At 40.7% G+C, this 26,065-nt stretch overlaps 1 protein-coding gene across 2 annotated transcripts in view; it reads left to right on the forward strand.

The window, feature by feature from the left end:
- Positions 1 to 20,080: 20,080 nt before the first annotated feature.
- mmp16a (matrix metallopeptidase 16a (membrane-inserted)) overlaps positions 20,081 to 26,065 on the forward strand; it is a 73,377-nt gene continuing 67,392 nt past the window's right edge. For both annotated transcript variants that reach the window (XM_084938911.1, XM_084938912.1), the window contains exon 1: positions 20,081 to 20,615. In XM_084938911.1, coding sequence (XP_084795037.1) covers positions 20,490 to 20,615 — 126 coding nt within the window. In that variant the 5' untranslated portion in view covers positions 20,081 to 20,489. The remainder of the gene's footprint in view (positions 20,616 to 26,065) is intronic.

The following is a 26,065-nucleotide window of genomic DNA, read 5'->3' on the forward strand; positions in this document are numbered from 1 at the left end:
TAACTATGGGTTCTTGGCTAGCTTAGCATTAGCCTGACTGTGCAGATGGCTGCAAAGAGCCAAAGTTGTATTAGCAGCATAATGTAGTTATTTCTATTTCAGTTTAAACTTCATATTCGTGCTTTCATCATTTTGTGTAATAAAAATCAAATTAATATTGATCTCCACACTGTAGAAATTTGGCTAATAAACTGAGAGGTGAAGTATTTAGCGTGTTATAATCACTATTTCCTCTGCTTTTTCCAGTTCAGTATCACCAGTGTATTTTCTTTAATAAATACATACATTGCAGGAAACATATTCAGAAAGTCCAGAGGAACTGCATCCAGGAGTTGACTGAGCAGTGCTCCTTCGAGGTCAGATTCTTGGCCTTGGTTTAAAGTTGCATGTTGTCGAGTGAGACGAAAAAGCTGTGCGGGACTAGTTTTCCCTGAGAACCTGGGACGTACAGACTGTGAGGGAGGATACATTCTGCGGATGACCTGTAATCCAATCCAAGCTCCTCAGTTCCTCCCTGATGGGATTCCTTCGATGGGCCTCTTGTTGTTTTTGTTTCTGACAACATGCTGAAACACATTTCATCTCCACAGTGAGCGACCCCCCTTTACAGGATCATCCACTGAATGTTGTCGTGATGCTCCAGAGCCAGGTGCCCTTGTTCAAAGGAAAACATGCATTTTCAGCGAAGCTGTCTCATGTGGTGAACAAACCACAGGCTTTACAATAACAAGCTGTATCGACTGAGCTACATGGGGCAAGAGTGTTCGTAGCTGTGTGTTTGATTATACTGTTATTAGCCTTTCACACCACACCATAAATGAACAGAAGTAGAAAAAGGCTCTGATCTTGTATTTAAGGCCAGGAATGAGAATGAAGAATCAGAAGATAACTCTCTGCACAAGATAGAGAGCCTTATGAGATAGCAAAAAGATAAATATTCCTGGAGCTCTAAATATCTTCCTCGAGCAGCCTCTGTGTTGACATTCTGAAAATGTTCAGTATGAATTGCAAATATTAAAGTCATGCATTCACACTTCACAAATTCACCTAGAAGCCTGATTAAACAACCACTCAAACAGTTAGTCATCACATCTAACCTAGAAAATGATATAATGTAATTATACCGTGACACACACCGTGTAACATTTACTCCTCTGTGAGATTTAGTTTGTAGCCTGCTTAGGGAGGAAAGTTTAAAAGTTTCTCTCATGTACATGGATGAATTATTGTGCAATACTAAGGGCTAAAATTTAATAAAGCAATATTAACACAAACACAAAACCCAGGGAATGAAACGGTAAGTACTAATGCACAGTACTGCATTTCTCTATGTGAAGTCTTGAATATTAAGGTAGAGCACCATATGACAGATTCGTAATTTCACCATTAATTTATTATAAGCCTGTGGGAAGAACTGTGGCACCAGTTTGAAAAAGTGCATGCAACTCCTTTAGAGCTGTTTGCTGAAACAGGTAAATCTCATAAACTCGATTCTCCGTGTAAACCTCGAGTCTTTTCGTGTGCAAGTAGCGCCTGTAGAAAGCACCGTGTGGCATGTTTATCTTCAAGTTTCTTTGGTAAAACTTTCATTTCAAAAGGACACAGTGGAGGTTTTGAACCTAACTGCTTACCCTACTAGACACAGCACAAAGTTTCTCATTGATGTTGCCCCCCACCCCCACCCCCCCCACCGCCCAAACCCACTCTTCTTTGCCTTGCAGCAGATTCTTCATGAAAAAGTAGGATGCACAGCTAAAGCTTCCTTCGCCTGCAACGGCTCCATCTGGGCGCCAAATGACAAGTGGGTGGAGAGAGGGGGAAAGCGAGAGAGAGAGAAAGAGAGAGAGAGAAAGTATGTAAAGTGACCAGAGGCCCTCCCCGATGTCAGCCCTGTAACAGAGACAGATTGCAGTGGGAGGGACACGTCCCATTTCTGAGTGTGAGTAACACTGAAAGCAGATGACAGCATGATCTCAATCAAAGAGGCTGTCAGGGATGAAGAGATGAGCGGAGAGACTCAGAGCCAAAGATCCCAATGTAACACCAGACACACGGAAAAAACAAAGTGTTTGTTTCTATTTTTTTGGATCCCTGTGAATGTGGTTCATCTGACAGCTCCTTTTGCCTTGACATAGACGTGAAACTCTGTGTACTGTACTGATCTGGCAGCTGTTGCTATCATAGTTCTGTGCTTTTCAAAAGAAGATGCCATTGTTTATGGACACTTTTTTTTCTTCTTTTCTTTGTGAAAATTGTCTAAACCTTGAACATTTTAAAGATTGTGTTTTCCAAGGCAGCTGTTGACTGACACTTGAGATCTCATGTTGCTAGGTAACATGCTGTTGGCTTGTTAGTGTGCTACTGACTGAAGCGTGTCAGACTCTGTAGCCTGTGAGTGTCACAGGAGCACTAGCTGACAAGTTTAAACTGAGTGGCAGCCTTAAGGACTGGAAAAACGAAGCTGGGGTGGAAGTGCAACATAAACTGCAGTTCCACTATTGACCACACGAGCCTGGCTCCAAAAGTGAGACGATCCATGACAAATTCCATGTGTCCATCTGGCAGGCTTCCCCCCACTTGAGCAGTTTTGAGGATAGTTTCACGGGTTGAAATTATGTTTAGTGGGTGAAATTATTTAGGCTGTTTTGTGATCAATTTGGCATTTTTTAAACATAAATGTAAAAGTTCACTTGAAACAACACCCAAGAATCCATGTTTTACACCCAATTAGACATCATGACCTTAAAGATAGACGCACCCACTCCAAAGTCTGCTTTCCTACGGTTGAGGTTTTATTAGTGAGAAACAGTTTTTAGTGAGTTTTAGTGAGTGAGTTAGTGAGAAACTCAAGTTTAAAGTAAAAACAACACAAATAAAATGAACTCTTCCTGATATAAAAGCAAAAGAATAAAAATGTTTTTTTCAAACGTGTCTAATGTTGGAGAGGTCCTGATGTGAAAGGGCAGTTTATTCCACAATTTGGGAGCACCATCTGCAAACAGCCAATCTCCTCTGTGCTTGAATCTGGACCACGGGACAGCCTTTGCCTTTGCAGAGCTGATCTCAGTAATCTAGAGGAAATGTGCAAACTTAAAAGATCAGAGAGATGAGAAAGCGTTAACTCTTGCGGCATCAAAAAATAAATTAATTAAAATTTTAAAATTTTAAAGACTGTCAGCTAGTGAAGTGTAAGCTCACATGGGGCATGTATAGTTTCCTACGTGCGTGCCAGTTAATAACCGGGCTGCAGCGGCTATGCTGGCTACATATGTGGGCAGGGGTACAATTAATATACTGTATTGTTTTTTATATTGAAGCAAATTACAGATTACATCTTTTTACACCAAAGCCATACAAATTCTGCTACTGCTGCTGATCTGACCACATATGTTGTGGAAATACACACAAAAAATGTGTTCATTTGAAGAAAAACACAGCTTCAATCCTGGATTTTAGTACCTGTGTCCAGTTTGACTCTGTGTTTGCATGTTTTTGAGCTTATGACCTTTTGTATCACAGGCACCCATGCATCCCCTGAAGCACCACTAGAGCGATTATGCTATTGCCACTTGGAACATACACCCTGCAGCTGGCTAAAGAGCTCACCAGCCGCCTAGACAAATTGCAAACGACCCAATCAGATAATCCAATTGCACCTGGCTGTCCAAACGACTGGCTGGGCTGGCTGAACGGTTATTTATTACAGCTCACACAGATTGGCAATCATAGCTTCAGATAAAACTTTAAGCTGTCATGTGCTGCAAGCCCATACTGGGGTGACGTGGATAATAATGCAGACAGCAATGTGTGGCAAAGATAGTATGATAGCAAGCTGATGGCAGCAGCTGCTTGGCTCCGCATCAGGCCACCAGTGGCGGATGACATGGACTGGATTAAAAGAAAACAGAATGGGAGCTATTGAGCATTGTTTGCTCTTGTAATGGGGATTAATGATGATGATGATCTCAGCGGGCCTTATAAGTCCATCAAGTGTGCACACAGAAAAGTCCAGACTCACACAGATTTGCAATATCCTCACATGCCTCAACAAAGAGGCAAATAGGAGATGCATATTGCTTAAATGAGAACTATTCCTGCTCTCATTAGGAAGTAAAGAATAAAAATCTAAAAACCACAGTGTTGGATCGGGACATGGCATCCCCAGGGGTGGATCAGCCCTCTTCAAAAACAGACAGTAGCTGTGGTTGTCTGCATATGTTTCCATACATTCTAATCTCCCTTTTCCTTTCTGTGGACTTAAATAAGAAACAGCTCAAACTTCGAGCCTCCGTCTGCATGCAGAGGCCCACCGCTCGATCGGTTGACCGCACGTTTGTTTATCCAGCGGACACCTTCCAGCATCAAGCGTTTCAATACATGGATAATGTAATATTTGCAGATATCTTCAGCTGCCTGCTTCAGACAGGTCTGACCTTTAAAATTAATATATCTTCTTATCATGAATATGTTTTCGATAGATTTGTTTGCTGCCACGGAGAACACAAACAAGAAGCCTGAATTTATTTGCGGTGGCATTTTGATGTGCCCCTGCCTCCACGCTGCGAGCTGCCCATCAAGGGGAGCTCATTATCCTCCAGGAGAAGATTGCTGACCCACACCATGCATTCGAGACAACACAAACCGAGAGTTAAAAGTCTGCTTTCCCACCTGTGGTAAACCTCTATGGAGTTACATAATGAAAGATTTACAGTGTGAAATCGACTGTCTGTCTGCGTGTAAACACATGGTTTAGCCCGACACCAGCATCTCTCCTATCTGCCCTTCAAAAACAATCCTGTTATTTATCCATATCTAGTGAAAGGGAATGACGTTGAAACTCTACTTTTCAGAGTCTGTGCGTAAGAGTTGCGTAATTAAACACCGGAGATGTGTTTCATCTTAAAATTTCATCCTCTTCTCCCAGACGATTGTGTTAATGAGCTCTCTTAAGCGTTTACAGCAATCAGCCTTAATGTATCATACTCATGTGTATGCAGCACCTGAAGATCACACTGGCTGCATATGACTTAGAATTAAAGGTCAATTTATTGCAAATATCAAAGGATGTGACCTATAACAGACTTGGTGCAGGAATCCAACTGGTGCAGCACACACATACGGAGGTTGTACATCATCCTCACCCCAGTTGGCAGTTTGGTTTATGGTTCTGGTTTATGAGTCAGGGTCAAAAGCAGCAGGTGAGCTTCCTGTGATGCCGTCACATGTGTGTGTAGGAAGGGTTGCCAGGAAATGACATGTTGTCCGGGGGGTGAGGCTGCCAGGTTGTTCCCTGACAAGCACGTACACTTTGTCAGTTTGTTTGTGCATGTATCTGTAAAGCTCCCATATGTTTCTTAATACGGTCCCTGCCCTTCTTTTTATTCATGTCCGCTCCATATGGACCCTGATCTCAGGTACTTAAATGTTGTGGAGGCCATTGAAGGGCGTTTAAATTAATAGTGAGTTTTTGTCTATGCAGAGACCAACTGGCACATGATTTTTGATGATTTACCGCAGTTAATTGCTGTATTATCAGAAACAGGTTGCATGCAATTACCATCCTCTTCCCATTCAATTGCAGACTGGTATCAAACTGACTCCATCTTATGACAAGAGGTATTCATGACAGTGTTGGTGTGCTTGACAATGATAACTTTTTCTTATTGGATCAAACCGATATAAACAGTTTGAACTATGAGTACATCATTCGCAGTTGAAATGTGATAAACGACAATATTGTATATGTCATTGCAATAGTCTGCAATGCAATAGTCAGTTATCATGCTTTCTTATTTTTACTTCAGATGCCAACAGATAAAATTCATTTCCAGCTTGAAGTGATTTGAAACAGCTGTAGATTGGCAGTCTTATGTCCAGTTTAATGTCTGAGCTGCAGGTGCACTCTTTAAAAGAGGCATTTTTTAACGAGGTTACATTATTTGGTGTTAATAAGCGCAGCAAGCCCACCTCTTTTCCTCTGAACGCTCCCAGTTGTGTTTCGTGCTGCACCGTATATAAGACGGAAACGTTCTTGCATTTGCTGCCCAGTGAAACATGATCCCTCTTTCTGCTCACCAGAACTCCCAGTTCACTCAGTCTAATAGCGAGACTCGTTTCCCCTAATGATTGCAATCTGAAAGTCCTTCTGTCTTCAGTTCATATCAGCTAAACTGTATGTCTGTGGCCTGTCTTCCTCATGAAGAGTTTGTTAACCGCTGAAGCAGATGTGCATTTAGAAGCCCAGGGCTTTTTTTTGCTTGCAATTAACATTTTTAAAGGCCTCTAATGTCATAACCCTTTTGTTTAAATATGGTCATTCATCTGAGAAGCATCTGCGGGATAATGGTTTATCCCACGGCATATTTCAGCTCATGATTATTCTTGGCCTAGGGCTAATTTACCCTATCATGTTTTTTGGTTGTTGTTGTTTTTTTGTTTTTTTTTGCTTTTTTCATTTACATACATTAGATGTACTGTTAAAACTTGTACCTGCAGCTGTGCACAGTGTCCACTGAAGCAGGGTTAAATTGTAAGAAAACCAACAGTATCAGCAGCAAATTAAATGTAGGCACTGAATACGCTTAATGACTGTCATTTTTATAATACTATTGATAAAACTTGTTGCCTCAGGATTGAGCTTAACAACATGACAAGACTAAGCTCAGAGAAGGATTTGAAAAAAATAGCTAGATCAAAGCTGCTATGATCATCTTCTTCTTCTTCTTGTCCTTAGCGGGTGACCAGCGGCGGTGGTCTGCCGCGCAACCAGTACGCTGCTGTAAGTGCCGCAGGTTCTCTTGCTTGACCAACGATTATCTTCCACGCTTTTCGATCTAAGGCGATGGTTCTTGCCTGCTCGAGGTCAAGTCGAAGGGCCTTCAAATCATCCTGGATTTGTTTCATCCATGTCTTCTTTGGTGCATTTCGATGCACCCTCCAATCGGTGGGGCGGGTCAACCAGAGTAGGCCATGGGGGTAGCGGCTCGGGTCCATTCGACAAATGTGGCCAAACCAACGGAGTCGGCAGCGCTGGATTAGGTCGCCGATCGTCGGTTGGCTGCCGCAGCTGGTGAGGATGGTGTCATTCGAATGACGGTCGCGAAGGGAAACGCCGAGAATGCATCTAAGGCAACGCATTTGGAAAACTTCGAGCTTGCTCAGGTCGTGTTTGAGCATTGTCCACGTCTCTGCGCCGTAAAGTAGAATGGGCAGGATCAGGGTTCGGTAAAGGCGGATCTTTGTCGCCAATGAGATGTTGTTCTTCTTCCAGACGCACCAGCGCAGGGAAGCGAATGCTGCCGCCGCCTGCCCAATTCTGGAGCGTATCTCCACTGATGATGCCACTTTCTTCTCCTCGACGAGGGACCCCAGATATCGAAATTGTTGGACTTGTTTGATCTGCACACCGTCGACGTGGACGATCGTTGGTGAGCCGTCGGTGGTCAGGACTTTGGTCTTCTCGGCGTTAACCTTGAGGCCATACAGTTTGGAGTGCCGGGCAATGTCATAGAGGATGTGAGTTGCCTCTGTGTCGTCTTCGGCAAAAATGGCGCTATCGTCAGCGAACATTAGATCGGTGATAAATCGATCGGTCGAGGCTTGGACTCCGCGGCGGCCCTCAAATGCTTTGCGCATTATCGCATCGATGACGATAATATGATCATAATTTTTTTTATATTATATAAACAAATTTTCACTCAGTGCTGTAGGTCCCATCACCATTTTAGCTCCTTTCAGCCTCTTATTCTGTTCTGCAGATGGAAAATTCCAGACTACCTGTAGGCCTCAAACGAAAGACCGCACAGTTTTAGTGACAGAGGTAAAGCAGTTAATTGACTGATGTAGGAATAACACAGACATAGAATTTCTCCTTGGAAGCTGGTGGGGATGAAATGAGGCTATAAGAACGTAAATGTTAGACTTGAAACACAATTCAAAAGAAATAACATTGTAGCTCTGTGTCAGCAAGCTGTTTAAAATGGGTACCTAGCTAAATCTATAAGTAATATACAACAACAAGTTGATGTAATTGCTGTTAATTGCTTGTCGTGCCTGCTGCAGTTCGGGTTAAAATGGTTATTGATTCAGTTGATGCAGTTCTAAAGAAACAGCTTGCACTGATGGATTTTCAGAGGCAAAAAACTCCAAATGATGCAGAAATTAATACGAATTTTGTTGAGAATCTCAGCAAAATTGTAACTTGCAGTAAAGTACAGTGGATACCGATGAAGAAGACTTTTGTTGTAGACAAATGTCTAGAATGCTCTGAGGCTGCTCTTTTCTGTGCAGCCTCTACTGACACATCAAAACAAAAAAAAGTGTTTTACGGGAAAATGTCAAAATATAAGTTGTGTATGAAATGACTGACATTATTTGAAAAGTCATTTCTCCACTAAGGCAAGAGCTAATAGGGAATAAGTGATTGTAGTGTGATCATAGTCATTTGTCTGTTAATCAGCAAGTCAAGACTTGGTGAAGAGGTGGAGGATGTGCAAAGGAACAAACTATTCAATTTTAGGGACATTAGCTGTGGTGTAGAACGCGCTTTCTGAGTCACCTTTATTAAGTTTAATGCAGACTGGAGCAGACAAAGCTGGTTCAAACTTTCAGTGTGAGTAGTGCTGTTAAAAATAAAGTCATTTTTTCCCTCCCTTGAGCTGAATGGACAAAAAAACTTGCTGACTGTTAAGTCTTGTACTTCACACTTCACGACCCCAGCCAGTCTGAGCCAACAACTGAAACATTTGAAAAATCTTATGGGGCCCAGTCTGGCCCCAAGCTTAATCAGCAGTCCGAAGGGTCTAGGTGTTCACTGTTCAGCCTGTTCAGTCCACAGGCCACAGTCACACTTAGAATAAGAATAAAGCTCATCTAACATAACGTAGCAATAATTCTTATGCTTACTGCGAATGCTCTGGGCTTACCCAGTTCTGTAGGCTACAGTCACTCTTAAAGTGGCCCTGTGTGACATGCTGCCCAGAGCAAAAACCTAATTTAGTGCTTGGAGATGACCGACATGAGAACCGCTTTAGGAAACTATAATCAATCATAATTACTCACAGTAGCGTGGTGAGTGCCTTGCTCAACTTTCATGCAGTCACAGTTCTCTAACTGCTGAACTTGCTTTAATCCAGCAGTTGTTTTGTGCTGGACAACAGGCTGGGAATATCATCCAAAGTCACAGCCAGCATATATATTTCAGAAATAATGTTTTTCTTTTATTCTGTTTTAAAACAAATATAGTCCGACAGATGTCCCTGGATTCAAATATTTTACTTTGTACTTCACACCATTTATTTTAAAGCTTTAGTTATTTATTATTTTATTATTTGGTGAACACAGTCTTCCTTGAACTCTGATATTGCTGCTCCATAAAACAAAAAAAAACATGGCATGTACAGTTTCACGTTTTCAAGATCTCCTCAAATCATGTTTTTCTTGGTTTGACCTGCATACAGAAACGGGCTAAAAAGGAGAACAATCTGTACTACTTTTACAACACATTTTATAACATTTTATAATACGGCAACAAATAAACAACTACAACATTCTCTGAGGGGTGGATACCTCATACATACTACATACTCTAACTCCCCCACCTAAACTGTTGAAGCTGGAGGGTAGTCTCTGAAAGTATAACTAACCACATCTAGTTCTCTTTTCATATTTGCAATAATAATTGTCAGCTTATTTCAAGACAGCCTTACTAGTCTTGAAATATTACTACTTTAAGTACTAAGCTGAAGTTAGCTGCTAAGCTACTGTTAGCTACTCTGACAGTAGCATAAGCTAACAGCATGTAGTTTAGGTTAATAACTGCAACAGGTCCTAAATATAACTTAAGGGGAAAAAATGTTTTACTTTCCTTGCAGTCCTACAGCAGTAGAGCCTGAAAAATGTAAATATTTTCTACACTCATTTGGTTCATTTTATTTATTTCAAATATTCTGATTTCCTGTCCTCATCGAACCCCTATTTTAAAAAAATAAATCCTCGAACCCTGGTGGAAACACAGCACTCTTGTTTATTTTTCTGGGGCATTTTTCTCTGCTTCTTCATTATAACATATCAAAAGTAAACAAAAAAATCAATAAATATCAATAAATAATGTATACAATTCTTTTTTGTTGTGTCTATACAAAACACATTCATTGGTGCTGTTTGCAATATTAATGGCTCAGTATGAGAATAAATATATTAACATTTTTTTGTAGCAATGATGAGAAGCAATACAACTCTGGCCATTTATGACAACACTACGCCAATAACTGGTTACAGTTAACATTCAAGCTGGAAACATTGGGAAACACCCCGGTTCTGTTCACAGTTAATAAAATCTACCGACAATAACAGAGGCTTAATATGTTCAATGTTGTTCTTGTTCCATATGTTCCCATTAGTGTCAAAAAAGATGTTAAAGCAGGGTTTCCTTGTAATTTATAGGGCAGGCTTGGCCATCTCCAGGCCTCGAGGTGTCCTGCAGGTTTTAGATCTCACCCTGGGTCTACACACCTGAATCAAATGATTAGTTCATTACCAGCCTTTGGAGAACGTCAAGACATGAGGAGGTCATTTAGGCATTTAAATCAGCTGTGATGATCAAGGACACATCTAAAACCTGCAGGACACCAGCCCTCCAGGCCTGGGTTTGGACACCACTGTTATAGGGTTTTACCATATGAACATGCAGTTTCCTTTGGTCTTCAGTCAAACCTCATTATATCCACTTTCAAAACAACAAGATGGCAACAGCTAAAAGGCTCAGCTCAAGGCTTTACAAGGTCCATCTTACTGTCGCCAAATTTAAAGTCACCTTTTAAAATTTACTGACCACAGAACACAAACTAAATATGTTTTTCATATACCGCCATTACTTTAATCCAGGAAATATGAAGTGGCCTTTGCATTCTTGAGTGTTATGCTTCTGTTCCAGTTTTTGACACTGAACTTATTAACAGCTCTGTTATGACGTAAGTCTGCCTCAGTCCCAAAAGAGCACGTTTGACAAAGACATTTTGGCTACTCTGAGCTACTCAGAGCATGTTTGCCAACTGCACCAACTGACCCACTTCCAATTTTATGGTGAAAATAGGTTTGAGGTTTTTGGCCCATGGGTGGCTGCGCAGTTGGAATTATTGCCCCATAGAAGAATTATGAAAACACTCGGTGCAGGGCAGGTACAGGATTTCAGAGCTGCTATAACCACAACCAATCACAAGGGAAAATCTCCCCAAAGCCATTTTTGTGCTGTGTGTGCATTGTAAGCTTCCAGTGCTGGGACTTTGAAGATTACAGTGTCTAGCCTTATCAGATCCAAAAATAATTTTTTAAGTACTGTTTAAAGTTAGTCTTCAAGGACAATTTAAAGTGGGAACCCCAAGGTTAGGTGCAGTAAGAGCCTACTACATTTTACAATATTTAGACCCATGTCACATTTGCCATTACTGGAAGTGGAAATTGGCAAATGTTACTAAAGAACATGATGCACCTAAATTCAAACTCATGACTGTTTCTAGAAGTAAGACGTGCTACATCTGAGCACTAACATTTGCACCAATTTCACTGTCACTTAGCGAGTAGTTTGCAAGTATTTACCCTCTGTGCCAACTACTGGTCACTATGACAACCCTACTATCATCCCTGTATATGACTGTTAGTATCCTCCAGCAGCCACTCACCATCTGATCATGAAATATAAATTTTTTCTGGTATGTTTTTCCAACATTTTTCCATGGTGAGGTTGCTAGCCCCACGCCCAATCCTCCTTTCTCATCCTGGACTTGGAACCAGGCAATGGCGGTATGGGAGTGTACATCAGTGAAAACATTCTAGATTAAAGGTATGGATGTCCTGTGTCCGTTTTTTGGTAAACTGGATAAATATAATGTATAGATATGCTGTCTGTACTTCACAGATTAAAAGGTAATTTGAAAGTTCTTAGATAATGGCAATGAAGTCACAGCCCCAACTTGCGTTGAAACATTAAGTCCACACACAGCGTGCAGTGTGTGCTATCCCATGCTTTGATTTTCACAGCCCTCCTCCACACCTTCTCTTTCTGTCTCTCTCTCACTCTCTCTTCTATCTCCATGTCCCTTTCACTGGGGTTTATGCTTTTATCAGCTTAGAGACTGCCAGGATTCAAAGCCAAAAAAATCATTGTCCTCCCAACGGACTCACTGCCAAATCTACTGACCACCCTACGACTAAATAGTTGATCTCATTCATAGATATCCATCAAGTTATGGTTTTTGAGTCAACTGGTGAAGCATGCTGCACACATGCACATATTTCATATGTCTTAATACAGATCACTGGAGCCCTATCATTTCTTGGTGGTGTGAAGCTGACTGCACGACTACATTTATTATGCAAATATCCAGTCTGTTTTAGCGATGGCAATGTGTGGGCTGTAATCGGGTTATTTTTATACCAAGCTGACCCATTTCTACTGTTTGCCTGTGTCCAAAGTTTAAACAAGCCAGTGCCCAGCTCTGATGGAGCCACATGGCACGGATAGTAACATCATGGCTGGGTTAATGGAGATCAGCTGTCTGCCTTATGTCAAAACTTCCTAGAAGGAGGTGCAATCACATCATTGATGGGCTACGACTGGAGCCAAGGACCCAGATGTACTGCTTTCCTGTGTCATTTGCTCTTGAATGTCAATCTAGGCCATAATTTGCAATGGTAAAATTAGAGGTTTGGTGAGCATAACGTGCAATGTTCTGTGCAACTTCCTATGTAGGCAAGCTGCCTACATTTGTCTCACCAGAAATTTCTAACTGTATCTTTTTTTCACGGGGGTGGGGGAATTATTGCTCATAAAACTAAGCTTTCAAGTAAATGAAGGCTCTTTGTGGATTTTGAAATATCTTATATATCTATACACACACACACACACATATATATATATATATATATATATATATATATATATATATATATATATATATATATATATATAGATAGCTAGATAGATAATTTCCTTCGGGATTAATAAAGTATTCTGATTCTGATTCTGATATATATACTAGGGGTGCAACGATACACAAAATTCACAGTTCGGTTCGGTTCGATACTTTGGTGTCACGGTTTGATATTTTTTCGATACAAAAAATGTTCATGCCTTTTTAATTTGTCATTTATTAAAATTATAAATATATATTTTAACTCAAAAGTACAGTTTTTAAATTTAATGTTGCTGAAACAAGAAAATAATGAAAAAAATAAATCTATCTGATCAAGAAATCACTCATCTTTGGAAAAGAGAGTTTAATACAGAGAAATGGCTCTTTCCAAAATAAAAGCTATACTATACCCTTCTTACTCTCAGCAGCATATTAAACATATCGGGTCCCCATAAGGAGAATCATGTGCTAACGGCTGTCTAAATGACTCGGGTAACGTTTGTAGAATGTGTGCTTGTTGTTTTTGTCTGCTTCCACTTGTCTTTGCACTAGGATGATGTCGGCGTAAATGTGCAGTCATATTTGTTCTGTTCCCACTAGTGCTGTCAGCGTTAATCTCTTTAAAATGACATTAACGCCATAACGCGCAAATCTCCGTTAACGAGTTACCGCGGATCGCCCCGTGCGCGGGGCTGGACGGCGTCAACACGTTAACGAGCAAACTGCGCTAACGCACTAGTTCCTACCAATGTAATTGAGCATTGCGTGGCACATCCGACATACTGTTTTACTTTTGTCCATCAGGGTCATGCTTCACATGAAAACCAAAATAGTTACAAACGCCAGATCTGAATGAAGGTGGGGGAGGTTCAATTTCGGATAGCGTTGAGGCAGTTGCCATGTTGCAACGAGCTCTCACTAGCTTGTGCTGCGCTCAGTGGATCTGCGCTCGACAGTACAGCCTAGGCGGAGTAGTCGAACGCAGATCCACTGAGCGCTCAACACAGACAGCACCGTCAGAAGAAAAGTTGATAAAATAAATTTACAATTTTGTATTGTTCTATACATATGCATACCGAACCGAAAGCACTGTATCGAACGGTTCAATACCGATACGAGTATTGTTGCACCCCATATGTCTGCTAATTAATGCTAAGTAACAGCCTAATAAAATACAAGCCTTTCACTCAAAACTGAGTTTATAAAAAAAAATCACCATACACTTGTTATGCTTCATTGTACTTAGGCCTCAGTCATGACATCAGAATCAGAATACTTTATTGATCCCTAGGGGAAATTATTTCAGTCAGGAACCCCCTGGAAACTTCCAGTCTCTAGGGAAAAATAAATGTTCCCCATGGAACTGGGTCGTGGTCGCTGGAATTTATTGGCAGTCGCTGAATGCAATCAGTCGGTCGTGGGTGTTGCACCAAAAACCTGTTTATGATTGCTTTGGCCACTGGAAAATTGCAACATTTGACCATGGTTTACATGGAAGATGCTGATTTGTCTACAAACACTTTCTAGCTAATCACCAAGTACGAGCATCCTAGAATATTTCCTTTGATTGTTGGGTTTTCGCTGGGCTTTACATAAAGGTGACAAAACCAATGTACAGTTAACACACATTTATTCACACACCTGCCACACACAACTATAAGGCAACACAGCAGCTTAGACAAAAACAGCAGCTGTATTTTATGGTTGTAATGTGAGATGCATGAGATACTCTAAGATTAAATGAAGTAATGCTGACATTTGTTTATGAGTTGGATCAGTTTTCATTCAAAAGAAAAGTAACTGTGAGAAACACCCCAAAATGATTCTGGGTTCAGACACTAGTAAATTGGTCCAACTGTGAAATAGACTGTTGTTGGAACACATGAGTTATTTCTCACTGGAGAAGTTTTCCTTTTACTTGGCTTCAGTACCATATGATAACATAGTAATCAATTTGAGAACTTGTTGAAGAGTCGAGTCCACGCTGTGCTAGGCTGACCCAGAGTTTCATCTGGAGAGGGGATAGGAGCCATTGTGATCCCACCCAACATCAGGAAGCACATCACAAATTAAACATGTCATGAATCCCAACAAAGTGAGGGAAATACCTGTTTCAAATTACATTTTGCTGATGAACTGTGGTCTATTTAACGTCTTGGCCAATTATCCAATGTGGAAGTGTAATGGGATTACTTATCCCCAAAGGAGATTAGAAACTCTTTAATTACCAACTACTGCTCTCTCTTCATCATATCTCTTTAAAAAATTATTATTATTGTTATTTTGTTCCTTGAAAAAGGGAGACAGACGGGCAGCTTTAAATTCATGCTGCCAGGAGATCCAGGAGGTCTGACTGGGAGCAGATGCAGCAGTTATGAGACATAGTCGTGTTTGCATAGGGAGGCTTTGAGGAGCCTGGCAGGGCTTTGCGCTGGTGGGAGGACCAGTTGGAAAGGGCCAGAACCTTTCAAATAGGGTATTCAGGATTATTGAGTGAGAGAGGAAGTCATTAAGGAGTGGAGAGGAAGAGAGACGTGAGTGCGAAAGAGTTAGCAAAAAGAGAGGGGAAGTGTGGATGAGCGAATGATTTCAACCATCCAACAACTTCTAGATGAGCACAAGGAGGACAAAGAAAAGACTTCATATTTTTAACACGGTAAAAATCATTGTAAATTTGCATCGTTACACAGTGAGCATGAAATGAGGAAGTTATTTAACTCCCACAAAGAATGAGTGACAGAGCAGTTCAGCAGGGTTGTGTTTGTGCAGTTTATTCAGCATCGACTATCACATGCAATAAAAAATTACACGTCTTCACTGATTACACGAGTGGTTTTGAGTTGTGGAACATACAGTCAATATATTCTAGGAAAAACATGTATTCATACTGTTAGTAAATGACACCACAATGGCCAACAAGAGAAGTTGTTTTTGTGCTAATAACTGCACAGTGGATTTATGAATGGAAAATGTTCAAATTGAGTTCAGTTGAACTCATAATTTGCCATTCATCTCTAGCAATTTTGTCACTGCCCTGGATTTTCAAAAAGAGGTGGATCCTATATGAACAGAAAAAGATAAATACATGCCTGCTACCCAAGAAAGGACCCAGAGACTGTGGAAGGCCACTGAGTTCAAGTTCCACTGTCTGTCCTCTAAAGATCGCTTATATTAGTTTAAAGCCTCGGTAAAAGAAGCCTCGACTGGTTACTTTGCAGACATAATCTCTTCCTCAAGAATGAATCCCAAGATAGCCTTTGTTATTATTAACAACTGCATTTCAACACCTCTTTCTTCTTTACTGTATTTTTCTGTCAGAGGCAGTGATGACTGCCTTCATTACTAAATGAATTAAAATGAAGTTAACCTCTAGCCCACTGAATGCAATACCATACTATACTATAATTATAACTATAACTATACTATAACTATACCTATACCTATACTATAGTAGTAACTATGGTTTTTGGTGATGCCAGGGTGTGCTGTGATCTTATTCTAGAGAGGTTTTTACCAAACAACATACTGAAAAAAGAAAAAGAATATGGGAAGGAATAAAATAACAACACATTTAAGTCAGAGTTTGGGAGGTGGTCTTCTGAGGGTTTGCAAGATAGATCATCACCTTAATTAATTTCATTGACTGAGGTTTCTTCTTTTGTTCTGTAGGGTTTTCATCAGATTCCTCTCCGCTGTCCTGTGGTGTCCAACAGGGCTCAGTTCTTGGGCCTTTGCTGTCCTGTATACTGTCATGATAAAAAGAAGGCACATCTTCTGTCAGTTCTAAGGTTTTCCATATCAAGAAGTAATAAAACATATCTTGTCCGTACCAGATCTTAAATTTAGGTAAGTACAGTTTGATTTAACAAATAATGAACACAATGTAGAATTAGTGTGTGAAAAAACTAAGCACACCCAATGACTAAGTAGCTTGTAGAACCACTTTTAGCATCAATAACTTGAAATAATAATTTTCTGTATGGCTTTAACGATCTCTAACATTGTTGTGGATTAATTTTTAGCCCACTCTACAGCTTTGCTTTGGTTTGCAGGACATTATTTTTGCACAGTTCTAACAAGGTCCTTCCACAGCATTTAAGTCAGAATGAGGTCTGGATTTTGACTGGGCCTTTGCAACAACTTGATACTTTTTTTTCAGTAATTCTGTTTTATCTTTGCTGATGATCATTTTCCAGTTGCACCTTCAAGTTTGGACAAAGCTTTAACTGTCAGATTTAGCTAGGATGTTGGCTCTACATTCGACTTTATAATACTGTGGTGAACAGAAGAGCCTCTGGAGTGAGAACGGGCTGTCTGAGGAGTTCATGGCTGACTCAATAACTGCAAGGTGCCTAGGTGGCCTTTTTCTGTTGCCTTTGAAGTACTCATTATCAAAGATTTAGATAGATATTTAGCTTTATTTTTCGTCAAAGTCATTGCAGCTTATCTCCTATCTTGGCTTCTAGAATGCCTTAATTTTATGATTTACCATTTTTTTAAGACCAAACGCTGAAAAGACGGAGGTTCAGATGAACCTAACAAACCTCAGAAAACTGAGACTAGAGCTTTAAATGTGCAGCTAAAGATGCTCGTGTATGCCTTCATATTGTTGTTTATCAACAATCGTAGTATGCTTTTACTCTCTTAGGCAGTCTTGTGGGTTATTTTAAATACTTCCTCACGTTCAGGATCCAGTTTAATATTTTTATTCATGCACACAGAGCATTGTAGTATTGTCTTTTACCCTCAGACAAATATGCTAAATTTGCTGTTTGCCCCACACACCTGCTTGGTTTCATGGATTCTTTTAAATGGAAGATAAAAACATATCTGTTTAGACATGGGACAGCATGGTGGCAGAGTGGTTGATACTGTTAGTACTGCCTTAAAGCGAGAAGGTTCTGGGTTAGAATCCACTCTGTCTTTTGTGTGGCGTTCTGGTGTCCTTCCACAGTCCAAACACATGAATTAAGTGGGGTTAGGTTAACTGCTGATTCTAAATTGGCCCTGAATGGTTGTTTGTCTCTCTGTGTTAGTCCTGTGACAGATTAGCGACCTATCCACTTTGTAACCCGCCTCTCACCCTGTGACAACTGGGCTACACTCCAGTCCCCTTATCACACTGAATTGGATAAATGGAAGAAAATGGATGGATGGATGTTTAGACACGTGTGGCAGATTTGTTTTTTTGTTTTTTCATGTATTTATGTACTTTGTGTACTGTTTTTAAATAAAATGTTACATTTAAGTGTTTTTCAATGCATATTTTTTCATCTCTGGATTGATTTTTATTCCATTTTATGCTTTGTAATCACACTGTGACATCTGGCCAAACGTGCTCTACATAATTATGATTACATAAATACATTATGTTATCTTTATCTAAATTGGAGCTATACTTTTTATGATTTTATGCGACCTGTAGAGACTTTAAGTACTCTGAGTCAGCTCGTCTATTCTTTTTACATTCTCTTTTTTATTGCCACTAGCTAATTCTTCCTGGAATTTGTGACTCATATTAGGCATCTACCATAACTGTGCATCTAATTTTATCTTTACCTGGTAATTTCACTGCTTTCCAGGAAGCTGCTTTTTTAAAATTTCATAATATACATGCATGCTTTCATGATGTTTCTACAAGTTATTAAACAAGACATCTGTCTGTAAATTAATAATCATCATCTCTAAAGTTTGGAAATTAAAGCTTGTCACATTAATTTTAAAATACTCTACTGGGTGTCTACATTCTCATCACTGACGAGGCATCCTAACCACTTCAGAACAGAGCTGTGCAAAAGAAGAATCAATAATTCATGAGTCCGAGCTTCACCTTGTTAGACACACAATAAATTTTACCCTTTCCTATGAGCTGACACAGTGCTCCAAAGTGTTTGTCATTTCCTGTCCAGATACAATAAACTTACATCTGCAAACTATAATTAATACTTCCTCCATGAAGTGTAATAACCAAGATGATGTTTTTTTTTAAGAGTTAGCGTGACATGATGCCCTGCAGAACTCACGTGGATCAAGCCAAACTGTGCCTGTTCTGACGCTCCCAGTGTTTTTCAAAACTTTAAATGGAGTTTTATCCATTTAGTGTGAGAATTTGTCCCAGGATAAAGCTGGAGTGTGTGTGCAAAGTCAACTCTCATCAATAGCCTAATAGTGTGGCTCACCTACCTTTTGCTGTGGCACACACGCTGCTTGTTCCTCGTCCCCTGGTGTTAGTTTAAGTAGAAAATCATTGACCTGGGTCATTATGCCTGCCCCTTCTTTATTATACGAGGAGATTAAACAGAGGCTCTTTAATGTGGCACTTTTTGTGTATTAGTGAGGACCCAGGTGCCATTGCAAAGGCAATATAACTCTGTTTACCAATAATAAATGACACAGATTTGTCACAGTCTTTTATTAATGCAAAGATGAGACTTTGATGAAAGGTTTCTTTGTAAAAGGAGCGCTCTTAAACCGTGAACACATCAGTTTCTCTACTGTGACAACACTCCTGATGGCATCATTACCTTATACTGGAAGCCAAGTTGACACACAGGAGATATCGGAGTAGGATTACACACCCACACTGAGGGTGGTGGTTGAACACTGAGCCTGTCATCGCCCTCTATTGGTAAAGGAGAGTTTAAAACATGGATACAGAAATCCCATATGCATGGGCACAGGAGCACATTACATGTAGCTTGGCTGTGGCTGATAGAAATCATAAAAATAAGAATGTAAATCTAAATATACATAGCAGTATAGGGAGAAGGTATTAAAAACGATATAAAAACCATGTAAACATTTTATTATTTTTAAAATATATTTAACTTGCACTTTTATGCTACTCAGTTTAATATTTACATCATAAAAGCTTATGGGGCATTTATGAACAGTCACAATTTTCTACTCGTCTCAAGTTATGAAATAAAGTTGGTTATATTAGCACAATAATAAGCTTTCCCTGCTTGTTGCCATGTGAAAAATGCCATGGAGCCAAATACGGAAGCCTGCGTGTTTATTTACCCAAAGAGAAGAACAATAGCAGAATATGCTGAGTGGGAAAATAGCGCTTCTTACGTTTGTGTCAAACTGCACTGGCAGGATGAGGACTGTTATGTTTTTATCTGGGATTTTGATGAGGATGGGGATGGGAGGGGGCGCTCGTGCCAGTGTGCACATGCGCATTCGGTGGGAAACACGATTGAAAACGGGCAGCTATGCCGCGCGGTGCAGAAAACGGGCTGGACGCGTCCGCTTGGAACAACGGCCGGTGTACCGGAGGACTGACCCGGGGACTGTGGGACCAGGAGGCGCCTGAGAGGCGTTAACAGCGATTCTTTCCCCGGGGATAACCTCCTCCCGAAACCGCGGCAAAAGCAGCGGGTGCAAGGGCTCGACGAATCCGCTCCTTCGCCCATTTCTCTCCCCCGTCCTCTGCTTTCGGCACCGCAAGAGAGACAGCGAGACATCAGCGATGTTGCTGCCAAATGTGTAGGATTTATTCCCGCTGCCCATTTCTCTGTGTCGCCTGTAAATAAAACTGAGCGCAGACAATAAGCTCCAACAGCGGGGGTCACTATGGTTTTATTGGCGCTCCGCAGTAGGAGATGTCTTAATAGCTGCTGTATGGGGACGTTATGCTTGCAGTTGTTGCTGTGGATTTTATGTGCCGTGAACGGAGAGGAGCAGTCGTTCAGTGTAGAGGTAAGAGGACTGATTTGTTGACATCCAAGAGATTTTCCCGCACAACAACAGCTTCACTTTTTTTGTTAAATTAAACTGTGTTATTTTTATCCTCATTTAAAATAATGGTAATAATAATAAAGTGTTAGAGTTGCTCTGTAACTCCAGTCCCTTGTGCTGATGTTTCACCAACCACAACAACAGAGCCTTTGTGAGATGCCCAGCTGGGTTGTAGTTCTACCCAGTTCGGTAGCCGCTTTTAGACAGTTTCCCAAGGAATGTGCATTTCTGAATGGAAGTGCAGGTATTGTTAGAGGGTTTCAAAGCTTTATTTCCCTCCCCAGCTTGTGCTTGTTTGTGTTCTCAGAGTGCTGAAACATTGAATTTTGGATTGAAACAAAAATGTGGGCTACCTTAATGTAAACAAACAAACAAACAAACAAAAAAACCCCACACACAAACAAAATAACATTTCCACTCTTATCTAGGTATGTAAACAATGCATAACCCTATGATTTTAAAAACTGAGCCAGCATGAGCAACAATGTCAGAAGTCAATGGGCAGACATTCAGAGTGGGTATGTGCGAGATTTTTGTGTTTTAGTGGTTTTACTACATTCATATACCCCGTGTCTGCAAAAACAAACAAAAAACAAACAAACTCAGGTCTAAGGCTTCACTCTGCAGGAAGGAGATCTTATGGGGTCACAGAGAACAATGTGCGCAGCCAGATGAGAATTTAACAAAGCAGGGAAGGTTCCTTCACAAAGGCAGCTTGTATTCTGAAACGACTGCCTGGCTTAATGGGTAGTTGAACGTCTTCAGGCTACAAGTGTTGTGCCAATGAACTCTGAGACTCAGACTTTTAAAAAGAATCCTTCCAACTTCTGCTAGTGTTTCTTTCAAGATGGTGTGCAACTTAATCTGTGGCTTTTGCTGTGCACGTCTGCCCCTTTTACATCCAGAGAAGGCTATGACACTGCGCTCAGCAGCCCCTTTCCTGTCTATCTCTCTCACACATGCACACACATGCAAACAGGAGCCGCTGCACAGGATCATCCTGGCATGTGTACTGACAGTGACTCGAGTCCCACATCCACATTTCCACATGATTTGCAAGCTTGGCATGCCAGAGGCAGAGAGGCAGCACTGACCTGATCTCTGGTAAAAAAAAATAATAATAATAACCCGTGCTGCTCGGTACCATTTAACCTGATGAAAAACGCATTATTAGCGTTAACATCATCGTTCTCTCTCAGAGCGTTCCCTTCTCCCACGTCGTCCACCTCCACTTGAATCTTATTATCCACCTCCAGCCCTTGCATCTGTTGTTTCTTTGTGTCACTGAATTGTGAATGTGCTCAGCGGTCGTGGCTCTCTTTTTCTTTTTTGTCTTTTTTCAAAGCCTCTCAACTTTAATAAGTCATTCTCAGGAAGCTAAATGGTCTGGAGCTGATTAACTTTGACAACCTACAAATAAATGCAACAGCACCAGTGTGCATATTAATGCAAAGTACCTCAAGATGAGCCCCTGCTGTGCCTGTCAGGTAAAGATGCCAGCGAGCTCACAAGTGTGCTTACAGTAGTTTGATATCTATGCTTACTGTGTTTTCATGCACGTGTGGAGGACTGAAAAAGCCTCCACACATTCTCATTCATTTGCTAGTGAAAAGTGGGCTTTCTGCTGTAATGCGAGACATTTTCTGGTCCCTAATTTAGCTGTCGTCTTTGTCACAAATGAGACGAGAGAGGCATGGAGGCTGCCGAAAGTTGCACTCTGCTCTGCACAACAACAACAAGTTTGATTTAAGCATCAGGTGGGCTTTAAACTGACAAGTTGCTTCAAGTGGGAATGCCCGGCATGGGAGAAAAGAGCAATGAATGAGGCTTAAAGAAAAAAACCCAAAAGAAAGTGTTTAATTTGATCCTAAGGGGGTATTCAAAGAAGAGCAAAGTCACAGTAAAGCACATGCTGTGCAGTCCCACTCCAGGCTGGTAGAATTTGGCTGCAGTTTCGCAATCTTTCTAAACAGTTTCTGTTTGGAGACTGTGCTGCTTTCACTGGAGCCACTCGCTCAGCTGTTAGGACTGTGTTTACTCCTACACCAAGTGTTCTAGAGAGTAGACACAGATGAGTATTTCCTCTAATTAACAGGTGTGGTTTGAGGTGGGAGGTCATCCTGAGCCTGCCCTGTGATTACTGGTCAGACTGCGGTCTTTTAGAAAACCTCACCCTTTTGGATGGAGCCTTTGCTGCCGACCTTCCTGGATTTGACTTCACAGACAAAGTGGCTGTAATGCTGTCATTCCCCCACTTGTTTCTCCTGTTTCCTCTTGCTTTGGATGACATTTTCACAGGAAGGACAGCCTGTCACTCGGTGATAAGAGTAATTAATAGGAACGTGTAACACCTCACTTCAGCACTATACATGGCTACTGCAGAAAGATTTCTGAAAGCTCTTCAGCTTTCGTCCATTCGATTGTCTCCCCTGGAGTAATTCTCTCTGCAAATTGGACAGCGCCATTAACAATGGCTCAGGCTTGACTTAATTTTGTTTATCTCCTTGTGAGTATTATTTTCTGTTTCAGTCCACATTGATTTTACATGGATGAGCCAACGTTTTTTGTGCGACAGCCAATAAAGTAAGTGCTTTCTCTGCGAGGCGTCATGCTGTAGGTGGGCCTTGCAAGCAGTTGATTTATCTCAGGTTATTTTTATCATTAGCTCTTACATAATTCAGAGTAATTAAAACAGAGAGATTTTCCCCCTATCCCTGTTTGACAATATCAGACAGTTAGAGGGAGAAATGTAACTTAATATTTTATAAGCGTTTTCTCCACTTAGTGTCACAAATGCAGAGACATGCCGAGCTGTGCTCGGCCACGCTCCAAGTTTGTCTGAAGTAGAGATGCACAGATCGATGGGCCAGTCGGCTGTTTTCAGCTGATTGGCCATGATGGATGACTGGCTGATCAGCCTCTGGTGTATCTGATTTCATGCTGATCTTCTAACACACATACCAAAATGTAACTACACTGGAGATAGGCATTTCAAGGAAATGTATGATTCCATTTTACACTGTTACTCTTCCAAGATCACCTCCTACCCTTAAATCCCCCTTAAATGACTATGTATAGTTGTGGTACTCTTGTCGTCTGCTAGCTGTACCTGACACAGTTTGGCCTTGAAATAATTTTCCTTCCTTTTCTTTCCTAAAGTTGAAAGTAGCCGTCTGTATAGTCTCACAGATGTTTCATCAATCTGTCGCTTCGCAGTTAATCTTGTATTCTTCTTCTGTTCTGTTGTTTAATAGCGGTCGGTAAATAAAGCCTCTATATGCTTTACCACTACCTTTTAGTGGCAGTGCTTAGCATGCTACCAGGTAAAGTAAATGTATATCATTTAAACAAAAAATAGTTGCATAAAGTAGCTAGTTTTCTTACAACTTGATGGTTATTCAGATAATCAAAAATCATGTTAGTAACATGGCATGCAAGCCCTGAGCCAACTTTAACATGGCATGCTGACATTCCTGAAGATGTATCCATGACACAAAGTGCAGTATTTAAAAGGACTTTGTCTGGGTTCCTTATAATGCTAATGCTAACGTTGAAGCCAGAAGTTTGCCGAAACACTGGAACAACTTTAAGAGAAAAGTGTGTCTGAAACATTTCCTCAGTGTTTGTTTTTCCTCTGGAATTCGAATACTTTGAATATGTTTATATGAATATAAATATGTTATTATGTTACAAAAACATGACCATATACATCTTTATTGCTTTGCTTTCCATCTGTGTCCAAATATGGCTGAATCACTCAAAATGTTAATTGTATTGCTTGCAGGTATTTCTGTGATCTGTGATTTACATTTGAGATGCTCTTGGAGCACAACAACACTGATGTGCACCCACTAAAGCCTCGTGAGCGTCACGCTGCCTTGGTTACACTCAGTGTTTCACTGGGAGGCATCAGGTGCAGAGCTGCGCTCTGAGTGTTTGAAGTGTTTGAATCATGCCACTGTGCTCGCTAGAGACAAAGACAAGTTGCTTAGTCAATGATAATCTGCTGTACAACAAAGACAGCGCAAAGTTGTACTCCCATCTGTTAACACATCCTTTCTCAGATGGATGAATGAATTAATAAAAGGTGGTTTGGCTAGACTCTGCTGACTGTCGGCTGTGATTATTAACTCCAACCAAGAGTTCTGTCAGCTCGCTGTTTGTTCACGTGTTAGTGAGGAATCGTGAAAGAGCCGATCATCATCAGTCATAAGGCAGAACCGAACTTTGACCTTTTGTTGCACAGTAATGGACCGGCCATAAGTGTAAAACAGAAGCATACACTTAACATCTTTGTAAGAAATATAAACGCTTGTTAGCTTAGCATAATTGAAAAATGAAGATGGCTTGCTTTGTTCTGTCCAAAACTATAAATGCATCAATCAGCATCAATAAACATCTGTATTTACATGTTTATTAATTATCCTACAAACTTGAACTGGAATGTATTGTTATACCTTTGCTGCATGCAGTGATTTAATTTTTTTTAATACCAACTTGCTAGTTTAACATTTAACTACATGGCTGTGCTGAATCAGCTGCAAATTCAGGTCAGACTACATGAATTGAGCCTGATTATGACCTGCAACAAACAAAGTAGGGTGTTGCTTTGCATCAGGAATGAAAATGCAACTTGATCATTTTGTATTTCATAGTGTGTCACAGCAACTGAAAGTCAGAGCTGCGATCAGAGGAAGTAGCTTCTTACAAGTTTTCAGAGTCTTCGATGGCAGTTCCTTCAAGTCTGTGACTGGAACTGACCGATATGGTGATTGGCATTGGTGTTGGAACTGAAATTGAGCAACACATCCAGTGTCACTTTGTTTTCTGCAAATCTCTAGCTAGCGTCTCCTTCCTGATGATCATCGCACAGAAAGTCACAGAAAGGAAAGATTTTCAGATACCCCCCCCCCCTAATCATAAAGGGCAAAAATGTTGTGCAGTCTGGGCTAGGCATTATGCTAATCAAAGCTTATTGTCTTCTGTATTTGGCGTCATTTTTAAATGGTCACAAAACAAGAATGGGATGAGAAGTTCTCATCCAACTGTGGCAACAAAATCATGCTTGACAAACTATCCCTTGAGTAAGTTTATAATAATTAAATAAACTATTACTGTACTATTCTTTACATAGCTATGTAGGCAGTGTAGCTGCTTTCAGCACTGGGCTAAAGCCAAGCTCAAGTGCTGCCCAGTGCAAACTACTCAGTGCTGTTGTCACTGTGTGAGGAATGGGAGAGCTTCATCCCCACGTCTCAGCTCATGTTACCAGTTGGCATGCTCAGCCCCTGAGTGGCATCTGAATAATGGAAAACAATTGATGCGAACGTGTGTGGATGACACACCATGTGCCTGTGTGTCCTGCAGGTCATAGAGAGAATTTATGTTTTAATATAACACCATACACTAGA

This window comes from Perissodus microlepis, chromosome 9 (genome assembly GCF_051167445.1).
Source record: "Perissodus microlepis isolate ML-2025 ecotype Zambia chromosome 9, ASM5116744v1, whole genome shotgun sequence".
Taxonomy (NCBI): domain Eukaryota; kingdom Metazoa; phylum Chordata; class Actinopteri; order Cichliformes; family Cichlidae; genus Perissodus; species Perissodus microlepis.